This window comes from Lonchura striata, chromosome 9, assembly GCF_050655825.1.
Source record: "Lonchura striata isolate lonStrDom1 chromosome 9, ASM5065582v1, whole genome shotgun sequence".
NCBI classification, from domain to species: domain Eukaryota; kingdom Metazoa; phylum Chordata; class Aves; order Passeriformes; family Estrildidae; genus Lonchura; species Lonchura striata.
The window spans coordinates 20,854,697-20,875,190 of NC_140711.1; the positions used below are offsets into that span (position 1 = coordinate 20,854,697).

A 20,494-nucleotide genomic window follows, 5' to 3' on the forward strand; every position below is an offset into this window, starting at 1 on the left:
GTGATCTGTGGTTATATGGCATCTTTTTCCAGATGAGAGCACAAGGGCTCTGCTGCTTTACTGGCAAGAGTAGCTAGGAGATTTTTTTTAGTTGCATTTGCAGCTAGATTTTATCTGAGATCAAAGCAGTTCCTCAGATTAAAAAGAAAAATAAAAAACCCACACTATTTTAATGCTCTTAGCTTTTGCTAAAAAGTCTCTCCTTTTTTGCTTAAAAAAAAAAAAAATTAAGTCCTTGCTTTTCTTCAGCTAGCATGGGGCAGGACATTATTCACTGCACCTACTCCAAGTGCCAGCAGGAGAGGAAGGTAAATATTGAACACCTCTAAGATAGCAATATTCTCCATTGTAAACATCTCTACTCTAGAGCCCTAAACCACACCAGCTGGACTTACAGCTCCAGCAGTGCTGTGTCCTGAGCTATGAAGTCTCTAGAGCTGGAACAATTAAGCCAGCACCACCAAGGATCGAGAGCTGGGCTTCAGGCTTCAAGCTTCTGCCTTTTTTTTTGTTAAGAAGTGTTCTGACAAAAAAGTGTTACATAAAAAACCCAAACCACCAAAAAAACCCTACACTAAAACAACCCCACCCCCTTGAACAAAACCCCAAACAACACACAGGGCTGACCCCCATACCAGCTGCAAGAGGAAAAGGACACAGGATGACAGCCTCACACTCGCTGGGGCTGAGCGAGGAGCACCACCTCCATCCTGCTGGCACGGCCCTAAGTGCCAAACCTCATACAAACCCATGGATGCTGGAGAAAGCCAAGGGAAGCACTGAGGCAATGCTAATGCCCACACTCGGGTTTTACTCCAGTGCTCCTGCTAGGCCCAAAAAGAGAGCCACTCGTTCATCGTGCATGATCTCTACGTGACTGGTTTTTTGCAAGGCATTTTAGTCTCCTGGGATTTAGTGGTATTACTGAGGGTTAAATTCCCACCACACCCTCTCAAAGCAACCAAGATAAATGTCTCCCTTCTGTGTGACACATCACCCTGCAGAGGACTCGGGTCACTCTGTTCTTGCACAAGCCTGCATATGTAATAGACAAATAAAGTCTCTACAGGCAGGGGGACCAAAGGCAGCGCAGGGATGCTGTGTCCTTACCGTCCATGTTGCTGACTTTGCTGTGCTGGACTGTTGAAATGATACATCGAAGCTGTGAGGTCCTGGGTAGTCTGTGTTGGAAGGGATGGCTGGGGAGGGAGAGAGGGCGTCAAAAGTCGAGCTGGGCTGGGCGTAGGGCGAGGGGGCCGTGACGCTGTTCTGCGCGTGCTCCGTGTTGTAAGGGCTGGTGGAGGAAGAGCCATTCTGGATCTGCTGGTCCATGCTGTTCAGGAGCCCCAGGTTCGTGTACTGTGGCTGCAGGCAAACAGATGCACAGGAGTGTTAGAGGAGCAGCATCAGCACAGGATGGCAGACATGGCACAGCCTCCACCATGGAGGATGCACAGCATCATCTCAGCACCACTCTTCTTATCACACCAGGAGGGAGATTTGCAAAGGATATCCCCCTCTTTACACTGGTGACTGAAACAGAAAGGAGTACAGCTTCTCAGTCACACACTGGACCAACAGCAGAGCTGGAAAAACAGCCTGTACATAACCAGGAGGTGATTGACAGGGCAGAAAGCAAAGAAAGAGACAGGCTGAGAGAGACAGGCTTGCTATGTCTACCAACACACAGTCAGACCTTTTCAAAGGTACTGCTGAAACCTGATGGAAGCCAGCAGGTTCATTACAGTGCAACTGGCTCTAACTTGTACTAGGCTACACCATCCTCAACCATCTGATGCTCTACACAAAGGCTATGGATCTGATCCCACTAGACAAGACGACATCAGGACCTCTAACTCAGGTGGTAACTGTGCTGAAATGTGACTCACTGGAAAAACAGGTGCCACCAGCCTATCTGTACCTTGCATTCAACTCCCAGTGACAGTCACAGATGGTGGTGGAGAACTAAAGTTCTATCAAGCAGAATAGAAACAGACTGCATGGAAGGCTTCTTAGGAAGTAAGAGTTGTACAGGCAGTAGTAGTAGTAAAGTACTACTTAGCACTTTAAAAGCCTTCAAGTACAAACAATATATTAAACTGGAAGACATCAAAACCACAAACCTCTGAGAATAGAATACAGAAAGGGCTAAGATTGGATTAAGGAGAGGTTAACAGAAAAAATACATCTAATACCAAAATTCAATGTGTAGCTGTAGCCCCCCCACCTCAAATAGAGGGGAATACAGTCTAGAGGAAGCAGAATAAGCAAATCCCTTTAATGCCCTCCTGTAATGTGACAGTCAATGGCAACTTTTCATCCTAGGAAAGACTATGAGAAGAAAGGTGGAACTCAGCATGATGAAGGTGATAAATTCCTAGACAACATGGAAAAAGAGCAAATACAAAATTAATTTTCATGTTCTCTTAAAAGAGGAGTTGGGGAATAAGCAAACACCTTGAGCAGAATTTTGGCTTAAACACACAGTTACTCTTCACAAAAGACTTACACTTCACAAAACCCACAAATAAGCATGGATATTTTTTTGCCACAAAATGTCACAATACTAAAAGCCTAAGTTCAAAAAGGCAGGAGACAAGTTCTGCTTGAGAAAAATCCATCAAAACATGGCACTGGCCAGAGTGACAGGGCAGCAGGCAAGAGGGATTCAGTCAGATACGTTGAGTTCACAGCCCCATCCTTGTGTGTGTCCAAAGGGCACTGTACCCATCTCGGGGCAAGCAGCAACACAAAGTTTGTGGTGCCCATTCCCAGCAGCTCTGGGCTCAGCCAAGAACATGCAGCAATAAAGGCACCTGGTTCTGGTGTTAGCTGCTGACACAGGAGAAGGGACTCAGGCTCCTTCTCTCATCCAAGGCTCCAAGCAGCTCATGTCCTTCAGTGTCCTGTAGCTCCAGTCCCACCCAGAGTGATCAAGCTCACCTATTTCAGCTACTCTGCTCACAACTTCCCTCATCTTTCCAACAGTTATTCCTCTACTTATCAGCCACAAAGCAAAGGCTCCCTGAGTCAGAGCACCAACCACAAGATCCATAACAAAAAGCTTTCTCAATACTGGGAATCCCAGTAGCCCTACTGAAGCTTCAAGTAGCACATCACTCCTCCAAAGACCTGAAAGGGAAGGGCACAACCTATCTGCTGAGCTCTCCTGGGAACTTTAGATAAGCCATGTAACACCCAGCTTTACCAGTCAGTTCAGCCACAGAGGAAACCAGGATGGTCCCTTTGCAAAGATGAAGGGTCTTCCATGTGCCCAAAGACCTCACATTCTCAGCTGTGCTTCCAGAATTGAAGTAGAGAAATTTAAACCAGCCACTGCAGCTCTTCCTTAGGTTTCTGTTTCACTAAAACAACCTAATATTTTCTGGGGATTTTATTAAACACTCAAGGTGAGGCTGGTGCTCTGGGATCTTCAGTGAGGCACAAGTGACCTTCCAGAGATGGATCAACTTGCTACTAGGAGCTGTGCTGTGACGGTCTGGGCAGGGGGAAACAGCACAGAAAACTTCATTTTGGAAGCTGGGATAAGCCACAGAGAGAAGGGAGAGTTGGTTCCCTCCCTCGCTCTGTCAGAGACTTGCTGTGTCCTTGGGCAAGGCACCTCTCCTCCCCCTCCACCCTCAGCCTACTGCAGGCAGCAAGGTCTGCAGGGCAGGGATTGCTCCTCACCCTGTAAAAAGCCCTGCACTTAATGGGCCTCCTTTGTCTCAGGCCTGCAGGCAGAAGAGTAATAAAAGCAATGTAATAAAACCAGTGACTCAGGTTAGTCATTTGCCCTCCTTGCCTCAGTTTCCCCCTCTGGAGCAGTGTGGATGTTATTATTGCCCAGCACCCCTGTTAGATGGGAGATCTTGGATTTAATTGGACTCAAAGCTAAACAGTTGATGGGGGAGAGAGCGATCCAGACTGGTTCTTCTTCTCCAAAAGGAGATTGCAGCTTTGGCAACACAGATGACAGTTATGTCTCATCTCCTGCAGGCTATTCACTCAACCAAGACCTATTTAACGGACTTTGGGTACATGTCTTCCCTTGAGGCTAATTCCATAGGGAAAGAGCCAGAATTCTGATGTGCTGTACCAGGAAGAGTCTTTTACCTGATCGATAATTTTGCATTTCATCAAAAAACAACCCTCCTGCCCCAGAATACCCTAGTGAGACCTGAAGACTTCTCAAAAATGTAAAAGTATCATTCAATTATTTCATTCCTCACGGAGATTATAATCAGATACACTCCCTAACCAGCAAATGATGAGAAGACAGCTGTGATGAAAACAGTCTCCTACACCAGCTCAGACACACAGACAGCAGAACAATTGTGTTTCAGCTTTCACTTAAAAACTATTTCTCTAATCCCAGGCCACTTAAGTAAGCTAATGGGGAAAGATGGCCAACCAAGTGGTCAGTGTTAACAAGACAGTACAGCCTGGAAATGCTGAAGGTGCTGCCTGGGATCCAATTAAACAAAAATAATAAAATAAGTGCCCCATTAAAATGTAAGCTATCCTTCAGATATTCCAAGATCCTTTTCATTCCTTTCAGTCCAGGGACCATCTGTCTAAATGTTATCGGCGGAGCAGCCATTCCAGTGCATTTATACACTCACATGCCACAGCCGAATGCCGTGTCCCCATTTGCTCTTTAAATAACTATTAATCTCCTTGCACTTATCCTCATGCTGACACAAGCAGCTGTTGGGCTCCCCTTCTGCTGCTTGAGTCCCGGCAGCCTTTCACCTTCCCTGGCCCCCGGGTCCCCTCCCTGGGCAGGTGCTCCATCCCTGTGACAAAGCCACCGGGGCTGCACACACCCCAGCACTAAGCCCGGGCTCCAAGCTATGCCCCGGGGCAGGCGCGGAGTTGTTTGCGCTCAAGGGGTCAACACCTGAACTGCTTGCAAGGTTTTGGAGGAATCTGATAAGGCCCGGGGAGGCACACGCCTTCTGACAACAGGACAATTAGAGGGGCAGCAGGCCCGGGGAAGGCACACGCAGGAATTCACCCCCTTGGCCCCTTGGATGGGGAGAACAAAGAGGCTGCAGACCGTCTGCAAGGCATTGCCCCTCGGGAGGGGCTGCAGGGCGTGTGTTCGCACACACACCGCTTCCTTTCACCATTCGCGGAAAGGAGCACGACAGCCTTTATTCCAGAAATTAATTCGTGGCAGGCTGGGAGCCCAGAATTTAACACATGCTCATCATTTTGCTGTGGGGTTGTTTTAAATGACTGAAATGTAGCCCGACCACTGATTCCTGATATAAAGAGTGGAAAGAAGTGAATTGCATATAAAGCTGAAAGAACAGATGATCTAATTTTCAGTGCCTTTGTTTGCTATTTCGTTCCCTCCATTAATATCACTGAACCATTATAAAACCCTTCAGGCAGTCTAACAGCAAATAATTAGAGAGCTCCAATTAGATCTTAGACTATGTATTTCGGAACATCATTTCAACAGCGCATCTTGAACTATCAGTTTCGCTTCCTACATCCCATCAGCTTCACTTTCAGGCTCTCATGCTAACTCCTGCTTGTGGGCTCTGCTGGAGGGGCTGCCGGGTTAAAGCCAGACTGCAAAGCGGCGATGGTTTAAGCAGGGCTCTGCCGGGGGAGGTGGATGTCCCCAGGGATGCGGGGCACGGGCACAGCAGAGCCGGGCCAGCGGCTCGGGGCCACTCGCCACCAGAGGGCAACGGGAGTGCGAGCGAGGGGAGCTGCCCCAGCCCACCCGAACCGCGACCCTCCTGCAGCAAGAACCACCCGGCCCCTCCGGCTTAAACCCACTGCGCGCATTAATAAGGTTATGAGAAAGATCTGCAAAAAGACCCTCCGTTGGAAAGGAAGTAACTAATGCAAGTCATGAAAAGCTCTGGAGGGGACTTCCACGCCAAAAAATCCCCTAAATACACAGCTCCACCGATTAACTACCCAGTTAGCAGCATTTCAGAGAGTTTTGAGAGTTTCTCCACTTGAGAAAATAGATGAGAAGTTACCATCTTCAGGTGTAGAACACCTAGATGCCTCCACCCCTATCAAAACCCTTCTCCCAGTACCAAAAGAACAAGCATTACCATATGCACCTACTGACTGCATTTTAATTCTCACCACTGGGTCTACACAGCTCAAGAGCAGTGTCCAACTACTCAAAAGCCTTGCAAAAACACCTGGTGCTTATTCTCCAAAGATATGAGATGATGAAACTAATAAACTACCATTGTTATCAGCAACAATAAGATTTGCACAGCACTTTGGACATCCTGTGCTTTGTTCTTAACTGCAGCACAATGAAGTACTAGGGCTAACTCTTGTAGGACTAGTAAGCAACTTAGAGCAATATTTGAGTGCTGGCACAGGGAAACATTCAGATTCCTGTGGGAGAATAGGTATCTTAAAAGCAGCAGGACAAATGTCCACATTTCCTATCCAAATCAGATGATAGACACCTCAAATATGCCCAGAAATATTTAAACCCACTTAAGTTTTCAAACCTTCCTAGCTAAGGATTTTAAGTAGGTGGAAATAAGTCCCTTAAGCCCAACAGAAGGGCTTCTGTCACAATTATTAACCAAGATATTGCTGACTGCCAGTTGCTCTGATGGCAGCTGATACAATACCCCATGTCAGCACTCTGCTTGTGCCATGACAGAGCCGTGCCAAGAAATAAAGGGCTCCACCCATGGCCCTCAGCTAAGATCAGGGATGAAGCAGAGACAGCTCACTCACTGCAACGAAAACTGTGATTTGCTTTGCTTCTCTAGTCTGTTTTCTCATATAAAAACCTCAAACAAACAAACAAAAAGCAACAAAAAAACAAATTTAAGGAAAAAAGGGAGAGAAAGACTGAAAATTTTGTTTATGAGGAACAAACTCAGTTTGGACACTGCTCTTGGTCCCTTTCAAGCTATGAGGGGAAGAAGTGCACAGCTCATTTCAACCCCAGCTCAGCCACACTCCCTCCAGCTCCAGTTCTAAAATGGAAACAAATCCTGTGGGTCTATTTTGCAGAGGCTTTTCCACAGAGCTAGTGTGCAGCTGAGTACACCAAGCACTTGGAAACCCTCAGATAAAATGATAATGTGCACCATACACTAAATGTGAAAAGCAAGGGAACAAGTAACTTCAGTTGAACCGAAGATACCAACAGTTATCAAGATTGATTTGCTCTAGTAGAGTGCCTGGAAACCTATCTGATTTGAGTAATCCTACTCTTGGGTCATTGCTTCTTCCAGGAAGAGAGGAGGCAATTTCCCATCCCAGTGGTGTAACAGGTTCCCAGTGCAATGGAGGGCATTGGATTAAAAGAAGCCCTGGAGTCAATCACTCTTGTTCTGGATATTAGACCTGCTGCAGCACAACCAAACAGCCTCTCCTCAGCTCAAGCCCACCTGTAAGCAGGGAGCACAAATATGTCTGCATATTTCCTCCTGCACTATTAAGAAGGGAATCTATTTGAGATCTACAGGGCTGTATGCACAACCACCATGATTTAAAAAAACTAAATTCAAGACTAATAAGGAAAAAACCATTCTTCTAAGAAGAACAAAAAACAAAACCCTATGAGTGACACACAATCCTCCTGCACAGGTATTTCATATTAAGTACTTAGATAAACCCAGGAGTTGCCTGGACAGTTTCCAACACCACCTAAACATGTAAAGAAAGCCGAAGGAAGACACTCTATTTCAATCAGCTAGGGAGAAGAAAAAAAAACTACTACAACAACTACTCTAACCCTCAAAAAATTCCACCATTAAATGACCTACTCAAATCACACCACTATGCTTCAAGCTTAAAACCTTGACTGCTCTGCCCACTTGACCAGAGCATCCCTTCCATCCCAAACTGCCCTATGGCCCATTAGGTGAACAGCACACCGCAGCAGCTGAACAGGAGAAATCCGTGCACATCAGTAATCTGCAAACACACACAGAATCACACCTGAAAAACTATCTGCCTTGTACACTGGAGGAGGCAGAAGAGTCTGGGCCATTTTCACTGGGATGAGCTGTTCCAGCAGGCACGCAGTGCCACATCTGCACCCTTTAGGTTCACAGCAGCAGCACAATTTTAAGAGCCATACCCTGTGCAGCTGCAGGTCACATTTCACTGAGCCACAGTACTTGTTGAACACAAGAGAACTTCATGCTCAAGTTAGAGTCCACATATGCAAGTATTTGTGGGCTCAGGAATGAGACAAATTAACAAAAAGCAATGTGAGGGTGAGCTCCTGTCCACCCACAAGGGCTGAAAGCTTTGGATTTGTCTTGCTCACTCCAGCTGCAATAATTTTCTGTTTCAGCTAAACTTTGAGTTTTGCCCCTTGGTTAATTCATTTAACTCAGCAAGAAATGTTTTTCAGCCAGGAGCAGGGTGTCTTTTAAAACAAGTACAGCCCAAAGCAGGAATGCCTGCAATTCCTGACTCCTACCACCTGCCACAGGTCCATGTAAAAGACCTTGTCTAATTCAAGGATTATCAGAATGACAGTGCATCCCACTTCACAGAAGTATTAAGGCTGGACACCCTACACTGTGTAAGTACTTCTAAATATTTTCCAGTGCATATAAAAATAATACCCGTGATTTCCCTAGAGCATCATTTTAGGCTCTTAAAAAAAAAAAACTAAATTGGGCTCTTGAAAATAGTTCTACTTGCGTAGAAAGCATCGATGTTTCTGAAAGTCAGATCATTTTAGGGTTTTTAGACTATAAAGCTTTCATAAAGCAAAAAATCCCTTTCATAAACATAAACCGCTTTCATTAGAGTATCTCGGCTCTGCTCAGTTATTTTGAAAATTCAGACAGTTTAAAACAGGAAAGTCCAAGACCCACCCCCACTGCACACAGTCATTTCTTGATCCTGCGCTTGTGCTCAGCAATTTATTTGACATGGAATTTGAAAACATACAAACAAAAAAGAGAAGGTAGCAAAAAAAAAGTAAATAATATAATATAATCTCTATGAAATGCATGAAATCACAAGACATTACAACTCTGTGATCTTAAAAGAAATTGATTAATAACCCAAACACTCAGCTTCCTAAAACTGAAAGAGAAGACAAGAGTTTCCTACGTTCTCCTATTACCAGCTGGACAACACAACATCAACAAAGATCTGAAGAGCCATAAAGCATAGATAAATAGGAAAAGCACCCCCTCACCCTCCCAGGAGATGTAAACATAACTGAAGACAAAGACCTGCATCAGAAAAACCAGAAAAAGACTCCCAAGATCTCGGCTAGGCTTTTTTTTGCCAAATTTCAGGGGCTGAGAGCAACTGTCAGTTCAGACAGGTGAGCTGAAATTCTATGTGCTGAGTTTGTACAACAATGCTGAGTTTGTACAACAATACAATGTTGGATAAAAAAAATAAAAACAGAACTTTAAACATTAAGAGGAACCAATGAAAATACAAATGGGGAGCTGTGGAGGAGAAGCAGGGGCTGGAGAGGAAAACTAAAGTAGCTGATTAAAGCTGCCTTGTTTCTTAAACTCTTTACTGGACAGTAACCATTGATGTTATCAGTCACCTCAGACATGCAGCATTTTATTGCGTTGAGAGGGCAGCTTAGGCTGGACAGGATATCTGTGTGTCATCCACAGTGAAAGGCTGCAGGCACAGTAACCACCAAAGTATGGCCAAAGGGCACAAGGACAGTGAATAACCAGGGTCAGAACAGAACCAGGAATTGAAGGTAGCTCCTAAATTCATCATTATGCTCAATAGAATCCAAATGCATCACCTCTTAGACATGAAAGTAAAATACTCCAGCTAGGTAGCATTTTAGTCAGAACAAGAAATTCAGATCATCTGCAAGTTAAATAAGTCAAGCAGTTAAATACACCGGGGAAAAAAAAAAAAAAAGAGATAAAAAAGAAAAAAAAGCCACACACATAAACCCCCCACGCCCACTCTTTGAAGCATGGTGCAACTATGGAATATAAGAATTCATAAGAAGAGTTAAACGAGGGCAAAGGGCAGAGTAAGACAAGTTAGAGCAAGCAGAGGTAAAGGGCTACACAGCAGCAGAGTCCTTATAGATTAAAAGGAAGATCTAGTGTATTTTCTAATGTATTTGGCCATTTCTTCGGTCCAAATCAAGCAAGAAAACTCCTGGATGGTGCTCCCAAAAGCCTGGACACTAAACAGCAGACTGAAAAGCTTTCAAGGTTGAGGGGGAGTCAAGAGGACTGGATGCCAAATTCTGGTTAGATCCCAACTGCAGGGAACAAAAGGAGGCAGGGCTTTGCCTTTCAACACTATTTTTTGTATGACGGCAGCTCCTGGCCTGCACCAAGCTGGCATTGCCTGAGCCCAGGGATCTGTTGGGGCTCAGTACTGCAGAATACACAGAGCCAGGGGACCCTCCGACCCACCCTGCCCCTGTAGCTCACATCAGAAACAGCTCCACTTCACACTGCAGCCTACTCAGAGGTGAGCAGGAACTTCATGTGGTGTTTTCCAAAGACGCCAGGCTGTGCATACACAAAACACAAAAGCTGGTCTTTGAGAGAGGTGGGTGGGATTGCACACAGACACAACAGCAAAGGTACTGCTCTTCCACAGTGACTTCACTCCATCAGCTTTACAAATATCAAGAATATTTTCCCCAACTATTTAAATAACTTCGCCACATATACCGTGCATGCAGTATTTCCAGTGGGCTCTCTGGCATGGGGCTTCCAATGTCTAACAGCAAAACTGAACTCAGTTTTCAGTACTTCCCTCCCTGCCCAATACTACTGACTTCAGCAAACTCCAGGACACATGGTGCCATGGTCACTTATGCAAGGCACAGCTTCAGAGATTTACATTTGAGGTAGTCAGCTGCACAGACCTTTCCCTGTGCAGACAGAAAGGTGTTCCAGATTTTTGAGTAACAATATACCTACTAATTTCCATCTGACACCACATTAAACTTGCTACCCCTCCAACTTGAACATTCACAATTCCTGCCAGACACAAAACACAGTGGACTGACCAAGGCACATCTCAACAACTTTCCAGCTTTAGTATCAAGTAGTAATTTCCTGTTTCCAAAGTATTGGTGACATCTAGCCCGGGCATATTCTGGTTTACTTTAAAATAACTTCTTGCATGCTTTCCTGCTGCTGAAAGAAGGTGGAGGGAGATTTGCTCATCTATTCAGTTCTAGTGAATCACCACCAGCACTCCTGAGGGAGCCAATTCTTCAGCTATGGATGAAATGCAGAATAAGACTGCAGCAGTGAGAAATCATGGTAGAAGCTTGCAGAGGCTACTGAGAATCTCACAGACATAACTTAAATCTGCAAAATCCAAATTTTACAGAGCACTTAGTCAGCAACCTTTTTTTTTTTTTGAGCCATCGCTCTCCAAAAAAGACTTTTCTGATTCCTGAAGACCCCATGACACTACCTAAAAAAGCCAAAACAAACAAGCAAAATTATTAAATACACTTTTCAGTCATTTCCCATAGAGCAGAGATCCAGTTGCTGACTCTACACTTCTGTTGGCATCCACCTATTCCTATTGTTCTGTTCCCCTTGGCTCCTGAGGCTCCAGCCCTGTGCACCATTCCCTGACACAGCTGGACCACAGCTCTGCAGCACAGGGATTTCTGCCTCAGCAGCACAGCCCAAAAGCCCAGCACCTCCTCCCCTCTCCCCGAAGTTGACAAGATTCTTTGTATTTACTTCCTAGATGTGGATTAAAACTGAAAGATTCATATCTGCTGAGACACAATCCATCCCTTTCATTCCCAGACACTACCCCACCATAAAATATTTCCCCTTCCCTCCCTAAACTGGGCGTTTCCTCCCACTTTCTTGCCCTTGGTAAAAACATTCATCTTCTTGCCATCTTGAGGAAGTTGGACTCATCTCAAATTTCACCAGGTCCCCTTGTATGCCACTTCCCAAAGTCCTTGGGGGGAAGTTTAATCCGGATCCAAACTCTGGAATCCATCCCAAGAGGCTGCTGGGCTCCAATCAATGCATTAATTTTCAAGCATGCTCAGCCTTGCCACTTGGGTCCACTTCCAAAGTGAGAGGATGACTGAGCACAAGCCCAAAAATACATCACACCTCAAGCCATCCACTCAAGATATTAACACACACATCCTGGTTAAAACACTGCTCCTTTAGTTGTACCCCAGGTGAAACAGCAGTGGCAAGGGATTTGCAAAAATACAAGATATCACTGAGCATTCTTGGATCAACTCCCAGGTGACTCAATTCTAGTACAAATTAAAAAACAAAACCCAACAGGCATAAAAAAAAAAAAGGCAACCATCGAAAAGTTCCCCCACCCATCTCCCATGTTTTTATCACTTGCCTGTGCACGGAGCTAATAACAATGGTCAGTAATTTTAAATAAAGCTACCAAATTTAGATTCAAGTTCCCAAAGAGGATCCAAGTCTACTTTGCCAATGGCAAGGACCTAAACCTTTCCTGTGTCTTTTCTGAGACTTCCTGAACAGCTGTTTCTTATGGGTTTGCTCCTTATATTAGCAGCCTTACAGAAGTAAACCCCCAATCACCTTAAATGTCATCCTGCCCTTTGTTCCTTGCTCAAGCAGCTAAGCTGGACAGCCTCTCACAGAGCAGAGAGCCAAGACTTGCCCTGGACCCAGTGTGTTTATATGAAATAGTGCAGAGAAACAGGCATGAACCTTTCTGAATTCCTACTGACTTGTCAGTAGCCCACAGCCAAATCATCACTTGCAAAGCTTTGTATGTTCTGCACTGCTGTACAAAAATTTTATGCCATGGTCTGCTCCTACTGAAAAGCAGCTCTTTAATCCATCTGACAATTACAGCCTCTTCTCCCAGCACAGCAAAGTTCTGATGGGAAGCTCTAGGAGACTGAAAACTGGAAGATTTCTCAGGAATCATTTACTACTGTAACTGGAGAAGACAAAACAAAACGGAGATCTTTAAGAACAGCAGGTTTATTCATTGTAGAGACCCACCTGCATGTCTGACCATGGCTGAGCTCATGTGTCACCCTAAAGATCACGGCCTTGGAGAGCTGGCAAGGGACTGCAAGATCATGGCACTGAGACAGCAGAGAATCCAGAAAACACGTGCAAGGGAAAAAAAGTCAAACCTTAACACCCTTGGTGAGAAATTATTTTCCTCTTAATTCTACTTGATACCAAAAGTGACTTAATACTAATCCAGGCCAAGTGGCACAAAGAGCTTTGAGCTCACTTCTCTGCTGGAGAGGATGGAGTGAGTGCTGCTCTTAAGAGTACAAGAAGCTCCTCTCCTTTCTGATGATTTATGCAACCTAGCTTTAAAAGAGTTGCATTCATTTTATTGCCTACTCTGCACATTCTCAAGAGGCGTTGGAGGCAGTGCCAGAAAAATAACAGGGTTTAACAATGTCTAGCACAAATCCATCGGTGCAAGAGCTCCTTTCTGAAGCGTTTCCAGATTTTTTTTTTCAGTGGGAACATTTTGTAAATAGAATTTAAAATTTGCCTTGAGCCAGGCAACACCCGCTTTTATTCAGCCCTTCACGATAATGAAATAAGTAGTTTCTCCACTAGTTATAACTAATGCCTTCCAGAGGAAAAAGTGCAAAGTAAATGGTTTACACCCTCTCACATCCCACATCCACAACTTTCTTGTTGCAGATGCCATGTCTTCTTCACAGATCTACTGAAGCTTCTGTCTCACAGTAAACAGAGCTGCAACTGGAAAAAAACCCTTCCACAGAGTTTATGCCTTCCACAAGGCATAACTTCACAAATGTAAACCAAAAGGTTGCCACCAGATGGGCTGAAACACGAGGTTGAAAAAGTTACTTTCTGGTGTTTCTCTATACGCAGGGAGAAAAAAAACCAAAGCAATTTCACTCAAAGCCATCAGTTTGTTATTTAAAACAAAGCAGGTAAAAAGAAATAAAAATAGCTCCTGAGGGAGCTAGGCAATAGCATAGCTGGGCTCATGTTGGAAGAAATCAGAAATTGGGTGTTGGTGACACTGTTGAAGATTCAAGTCAGACCAATAAAAATAACTATTCAAAAAAGCAATTCTAGTCCCTAAGGAAAGAACATTACCAGACTATGGAGATATATACACACATATATATGGATAATTTAATCCTGTCTCAACCAAGGTCAACTTACAGCAAACAAAATGGATCATCTGTTGCAACCACTTCAACATGTAAAACTTCCTGACCACACTGCAATGGCAGCTCTTTTTCATGTCTCACACTGAAAAACTGTATTTTTATACTAGAAAATATTTAGGGGTTTTTTTTTTTTTTTTGCCAAATTAAACAAGGAGCTGAGAGGATCATCTGTCCCCGATTTCATACTACTTACTAACCTTTCTTTTGACCATGGAAAATTGTAAAACAAAGCTGCCATTTCCAATCTGATGTCAAGTGTAATTACATGACTGCACAAACCCCAGAGCATGCACGTAACTGAGCAGCACCAACACTTCACACACAGCCAGATTGTCCTGATTTCTGCACAAGTACTGCACAGTTAAAGCAGTGCAGATGGCCAAATGCCAGCAGGTTTCATTTTTGTGTGATAAAGCATGCATTTTATTCTTTCCATCCACATGCAGGTTACGATCACTTTTTTCTGGGCTATGCTCATAGTCTTAGACTGCTGAGCTCGATCCCTCCACTGGAAGAGGGAGAGGATTTCTCCAGGCAAAAATCCCCAGTGCACTGCTCATAATGGGGGTCACATCACCTGTACAACCACAAGAAATTTTTGATATCCTACAATAGAACAAAAGACCATCCATGGCATGACAAACCCGCTGTGGTGAGGGGCTGGATCTTTACTGGAAGCATACTCAACTCTTGCCCTTCCCTGTGTTTATCCTGCAGCAGCATCCCCTTGTTTCAGCCAGGAGGGAGGTGGGAACAAGAGGCAAGAGGCAGGTCTCAGCTTCCCACTACCCATCTTTCTGGTCTACTTAACCCTCTTCCCTGGCAAACCCAAACAGGGCAGTAGCATCCACTTAGTCTCTCCAAATAAAAGATCAACTTATTTCCAACCTCAGGCTTTTCTACCACAGATTAAACCTTTGCAACTGGAATGCAGTTTGAAAACCTCTTGGAAAAAAAAAAGAACCTGGTTATATAGGCCTCTACAATCTTGCAGAAGACCTTTGCAGCTCAAGGATACGACATATGCCTCTCAAGCCTGCACAGATGCCATCACATCACAAAAGCTTTAATCCTGTAAGTGCAATTACAGCAAAATCAAGGATGAATGCAAAAGAAGCGTAGCTGTAATTGCAGGAATACCATAAAGAAACACAACCTCCAATGCATCTCCCAATTTCTTGCTCTTAATGACAGGCTGTGCCCAAAAAGGTGGGGTGTTGATACCATTTAAATAAAGAGAGGCCACTGGAAGGCATGGAACTCACATCTGAATCCTGCACAGAGATTCAGATGAGAAGAGATTTCCTTCCCCAGGGATTGGGAATTGTTTGCCTGCTCAGAGCCAGCAGAACTCCAAGATAGTATCACAAATAGGAAAGCAGGAGATTGGTTGAGATTTAGCCAAAGCCTTCTTCCTTGAGAAAAAAAATTAGGCTTTATATAGCATCTATCCAAGTGTTTTCATCTTAGGGTAGAACAAGATGTGGGGTTCAGAGGGTAATGCACAGATAATCCTTTCTTCCTGGTACCTCTGGGAATGAAGCAGGTGGGCTGCTCTTCTGGGCAGTAACCAGGCAGCATCCCTCAGATCTCTTCCTTTACCCCAGGGTTTGGCTGAGGTCCACAGAGAAGGGGCAGCAAGAGGGGAAGAGCCTTTGTCAAATGCAGTCATGACTATGCCATGTGGCAAAATCAGCCAAGGAAAGCCACGGCTTTGTCCTCTGGTACTTCTCAGCCAAATCCAGGCTGACAAGGATGATAAACCCTGGACACACTTTTACTGCACACAAATGAAGCTAATGCTCAAACTACCAGTTATATCTCAACCCCCAGACTCTTTCACCTTAAACTAAGATTTTCTGAACCAATATCCCAGATAGACACAATAAATGTTTCTCTCATTGAGGAGGTGCAGCTCTCTCAGGACATCCTTACAGACCACCCCAGAGCCCCACAAGCCTGCTCCTACAAAGAAAGGACTCACACCCAGGGCACTGTAGCTCAAACACACACATCTGAATTATTACTTAAAATCTAAGAGGGAAAAGAAAAGCAAAACCAAAATGCACCCTTCTGAAGAGGCTATACTAAACCTCAAAGATATTTGTCATATGTATATAGCTCTTCTTAATTTTCAGCGTTAAGGAATGCTGCCAAAACCCATAAAGCAGTGCACAAGGTCTTTTAGTATAAAACTAGTTCCCCCCCACCCCTCCCAAAACTATGATAAAAATCTTAACGGAAAGAGATTCTTTAATTCGTCTCCCACAAAGAGCAGGAAGATCTTTGGGAAGGATGACGGATATAATCAAAAGTCATGGCACATATTTCTTATCAGTGTTTGAACAAGATTTGTTTATTCTTTTGGCAATGATTTAATTTGATTTTAGCAAGCGCTCCAAACTCTGCATCATCACTCAGCCAAACTGCACAGGAACTAGGAGTCCCTAAAGGGAATTTCTATTGCTCTCATCTCCCCTCACAAGGACACAGGAAACTTGGACAAGACCAGACAAACTTGCAGGTTCTCTCCTTCACACCCAATTCTGTGCATGCTTCCTCACAAACATTTGTACACAACACAAAACTCCACATGTGGAGATGAGGCAAGAAGACACAATGACATTCAAAGGGTTTCTATTCCTCAGTACCTCATCATCCTATTAATAACTATCCAAAGTCTCCTTTTCACATCTCCCACTCATAAGCTCACAAGAACAGATCTCCAGGGTCATCAAGTCCAGCACTCTACCAACAAAGAACTTAATTGTTCTACAGCTGACCCAGATCAAATGCTGGGATAGATTGAGCTGAAAAAGTGGTTCAAACAGGTTCCACCTCCAGCCTCTCAGGGCTGTGATTCACTTGAACACCCTTCTTCCCTCTCTCAGCTTTTCCCAAGCAGATTTGACCCATTGGGAAGGAACCCATCTGATCGCAGGCACGGGCAGCCCAGGGCCGTGGGCGATGGTGCGAGCTCGCCGCCCTGACCACACAGCTGCACTGGGGCTTGTGCAATGGCCCCTTCCCAGGCTGGGAACGCATTCCCGGGGCCGAAGGCACCGCACAGCCAACGTGTGAGGATGGCAGAGCCCGGCATCTGCCAGCACACAACCAACATCTGGGGTGGCTGGACACAGCACCCCAGGAAATGGGCTTGGGATCAGAGAGGAATCCCTGCTCTTCATCTTGAAACTTGATTTTAATATGGGGGGAATGACTTCCTCCCCTTAAATAAAGTCCATTTCTAAATACAGAAGCTAGTCAATACTAAGATTTTCATGAGTTGGTATGTCTGCCTTGTGACCAACCCAGCAACAGCTCCAAAATTTGAACTGCAATTACCAGTGACAACAAAGCACTGATTTTATTTGCACATTGAGAACTTTTTTTTTTCTTCTTTTCTAAGGAAATCATGCCAAAGTCTACTTCTTGTTTGCGAGCTTAAGATGGGCGAGGTTCATCATCACCAATATATTTTAATTGAGCATTAACAAGTCTCCCTCTCTTTTGAGACAAGTCATTAGCGAGGCTGCTCTTCCTCAGAAACAAAGCCAAGTCAATGCTAATCGGGTTTTCTGTCCCCAGAGTACAATGCTTCGCTGGATGAACAAAGTCAGTGCACCTTGTTCAAATCCAACAAGGTAAGAGGGAGAGCAAGGGGAGGGGGAGAAAAAAATAAAATCAGAGCTAAAGCCTTTTAAAAGCCTCCCCTGACAGCAACAGTGACGAGTGGCATTTAAGCAGAGCGAGAACGCTGCTGAGCGCATCGCTTCTGACAGATGAGCCCAGCCAGTCAACCATAGGGACTCCAGAGCCCCACCGCTGCTATTCAGCGAAAGTTGATCAGATAGCAGCAGACAAATAACACCAAGCAAACACTCCAAGAAGTGCTCTCTCCACATTTAAGAGTTTATAATTAACCTAGGAAAAAACCAAACGTCACCCGTTTGGGTGTCCTGCACGGAGGCAGCGGAGGAGCCAGGCGCACGCAGGGGTTTGGGCTCCCTGCAGACAGGGACGGGCAGAACACGCTGGTTTCAGTTTACCTCTCGCTGTCCCCCAGTCACAGACCCACCACCCCAGGCCTGCAAGCCTCAAATAAACCTTCAACAGACTTCTCCTCACCACCTGTCTCATCTCCTAGCTACGCTCTCGGCCTTTCAGTCTCTATTTCGTTTTCTCTTCCAAGTGGCTGAGGTTCTGTCTGCTTTGGGGCTCGTACCCCATGCCCTCCACTTGAAGCCTTTTCTTCAGGAATACACACGCACACGCAGAGCTTTGGCTGCTTTGCCACTCTGGCAAGTGTCAACACAGCTGCTGTCTCCGCTGGAATGTAAACCAATATTGTCGTTAGATCTCCCTCAACCCCGGTAACTTCCTCCAAGATTTGCACAGCGTGTGGCAATCCTCTCCACTACCACCTTACAAAACATCGACCCGAGCTGGCTAAAAGCAATTAAATAAATAATTTTTAAAAATTAAATCAAAGCTGCATCTGAAGTTTGCGTCCCACTCATGCCCATGAAGAGCAAAGGGCTGTAGAAAGCAAAATCATCTATTGTACACGCATTTATATGTGGATAATATACTTCTACAAACACCCTGTGTAAAATACCTTGCTGCTGCAAGTTATGAGACAAGGTATTAACAGCAGTGAGTAAAAGAAGTGTTGGTGCGGACACTAACGCAGTATTTGCAGCAGAAAACCTTTTCACATTACTTTGCTTTGAAAAGTAACCTAAGAAGGGATTTATAACACATTTTTAGTTATTTCCAAGATGCCATCCACTTGAAACCACAAGCAGCAATTTTGGCAATAAAAGACTCGTAAAAGAGTTATAATGCAGACAACACAGCTAGTATTCAGACTGCTATAGGAATGCAATCTGTGTGCACTGCCCACCATAAAAACTGCCTTGCCTTGCTTCTCCAGTGAAAAAAATTATCTTGGCTGATCAAGCTTCCCAAAACAAATTCGCTGTCCCAAACAAAGATTTGAAGTTCACTCTCATTTACTCCAACAAACTCTGCTTCCCACTATAAAATGCAAAAGTCTCACGAAAACAAGTGTATATTCCACACCTAATTTCAGGGGTGAAGAAACTGCACGTATTCACTAAAAATAAAAATACATTAGTGATATCACAGCTGAAACCTAGAGTCCTTACCTCGCTATACTGGGACTGGGCATTGTTTTCCAGGTACAACATGTTAGCAGTCAAATTGATCAACGCTGCTGTTCTTTCTTCTGGCTCCAGGATTTTGACAAACACCTCCCACCCCCTAAAAGACCCTAAAAATATGTGATGCTACTGTGGAGATAACAGGACTCAGAGTGTGCCTCTCTGCATAATTGAAGTTTCCCTTATATACCTAACTATAGGCAAGGAGGAGGAGGTGGGGCTCTCCTGCCTTACCTGTCCAATCTGTCAAAGTGCCACCTGGAGTCCTCCACTCCAATGGAGAGAGGCCTCTCCCAGCTCATTAAGTAGTTAGAATTCCTTATCACCAATCTCTAAAAAGCAAAGGGAAGGGAAGGGGGGGTGTGTGTGGAAATGGCCAAAAAAAGAGAAAAGAAAAAAAGAGACAGGCAGGGAAAAGAAAGGAAACAATAACTTTCCCCTGTCACTTTTCTACAAGTTTGGGAACTCAAAAGAGAGACATGAAATTGCGCTAAAGGAGTTGCTCCAAGAAACTTCTCCTATTTATTTTTTACAAAGATTCTAGGGCTGTTTTTTTCCAGGCACAAACTTTGCTGCTACCAAGAACCAAAACGTTCATGAAGGGATCGAGATGCAATGCTCGACACCAGTGGAACAGTAATGCAGCCAAGTATTTGGCTGCTGCTGTGTGCGGATCTGGGACAAAACTCCCCAAGGAGCTTTCTGAGAATCAGTCACTGGTTCCATGCACCATAATCCAGCTACATTCTCCGTCACCTGTGTGCTCCCATCCACACACACAGCCAACAGGTCCTGTGCTTGCAGGGCATCACTCCAGCTATATTTCCCCCCCCTCCTTTGCAGTTGCTCCGAACTTGCATCATGATTAAAAAATAAGTAAAAAGCCCCAACTCGTCCAAAGGGACTCGCGATGTTGAATTAATACACGGGAGAAGCTTTAGGGTGCCGCTCAGTAAAAGCCACCTGGACAGGATGCCCACGGCAAACTTTTCAAAAGATAGGAAGAGCACTTAGCCGAGATTTGCAGGAGAGATTCCCAGTGTGATTTTACTTAGACCATCCCCCTGCCCTGTCCTGGTGTCCCCCAGGGAGCCCCCGGAGCGTGCCGGGGGTGCGAGGTCAGCGCTGCGCACCCCGAGCCCCGGGAGATCCGCCGGCAGAGGGGCCG

The 20,494-nt window shown here is 44.8% G+C and overlaps 1 protein-coding gene across 11 annotated transcripts in view; it reads right to left on the reverse strand.

Moving 5' to 3' along the window:
• TP63 (tumor protein p63) overlaps window positions 1-20,494 on the reverse strand; it is a 221,285-nt gene that overhangs the window by 47,371 nt on the left and 153,420 nt on the right. For 9 of the 11 annotated variants that reach the window (XM_085587182.1, XM_085587185.1, XM_085587179.1 and 6 more), the window contains one exon: window positions 1,111-1,365. In XM_085587182.1, the coding sequence (XP_085443308.1) occupies window positions 1,111-1,365 (255 nt within the window). Of the gene's footprint in view, window positions 1-1,110; window positions 1,366-19,311; window positions 19,488-20,494 lie in introns of those variants that run through there. The other 2 variants (XM_085587189.1, XM_085587188.1) reach the window with 1 other exon arrangement.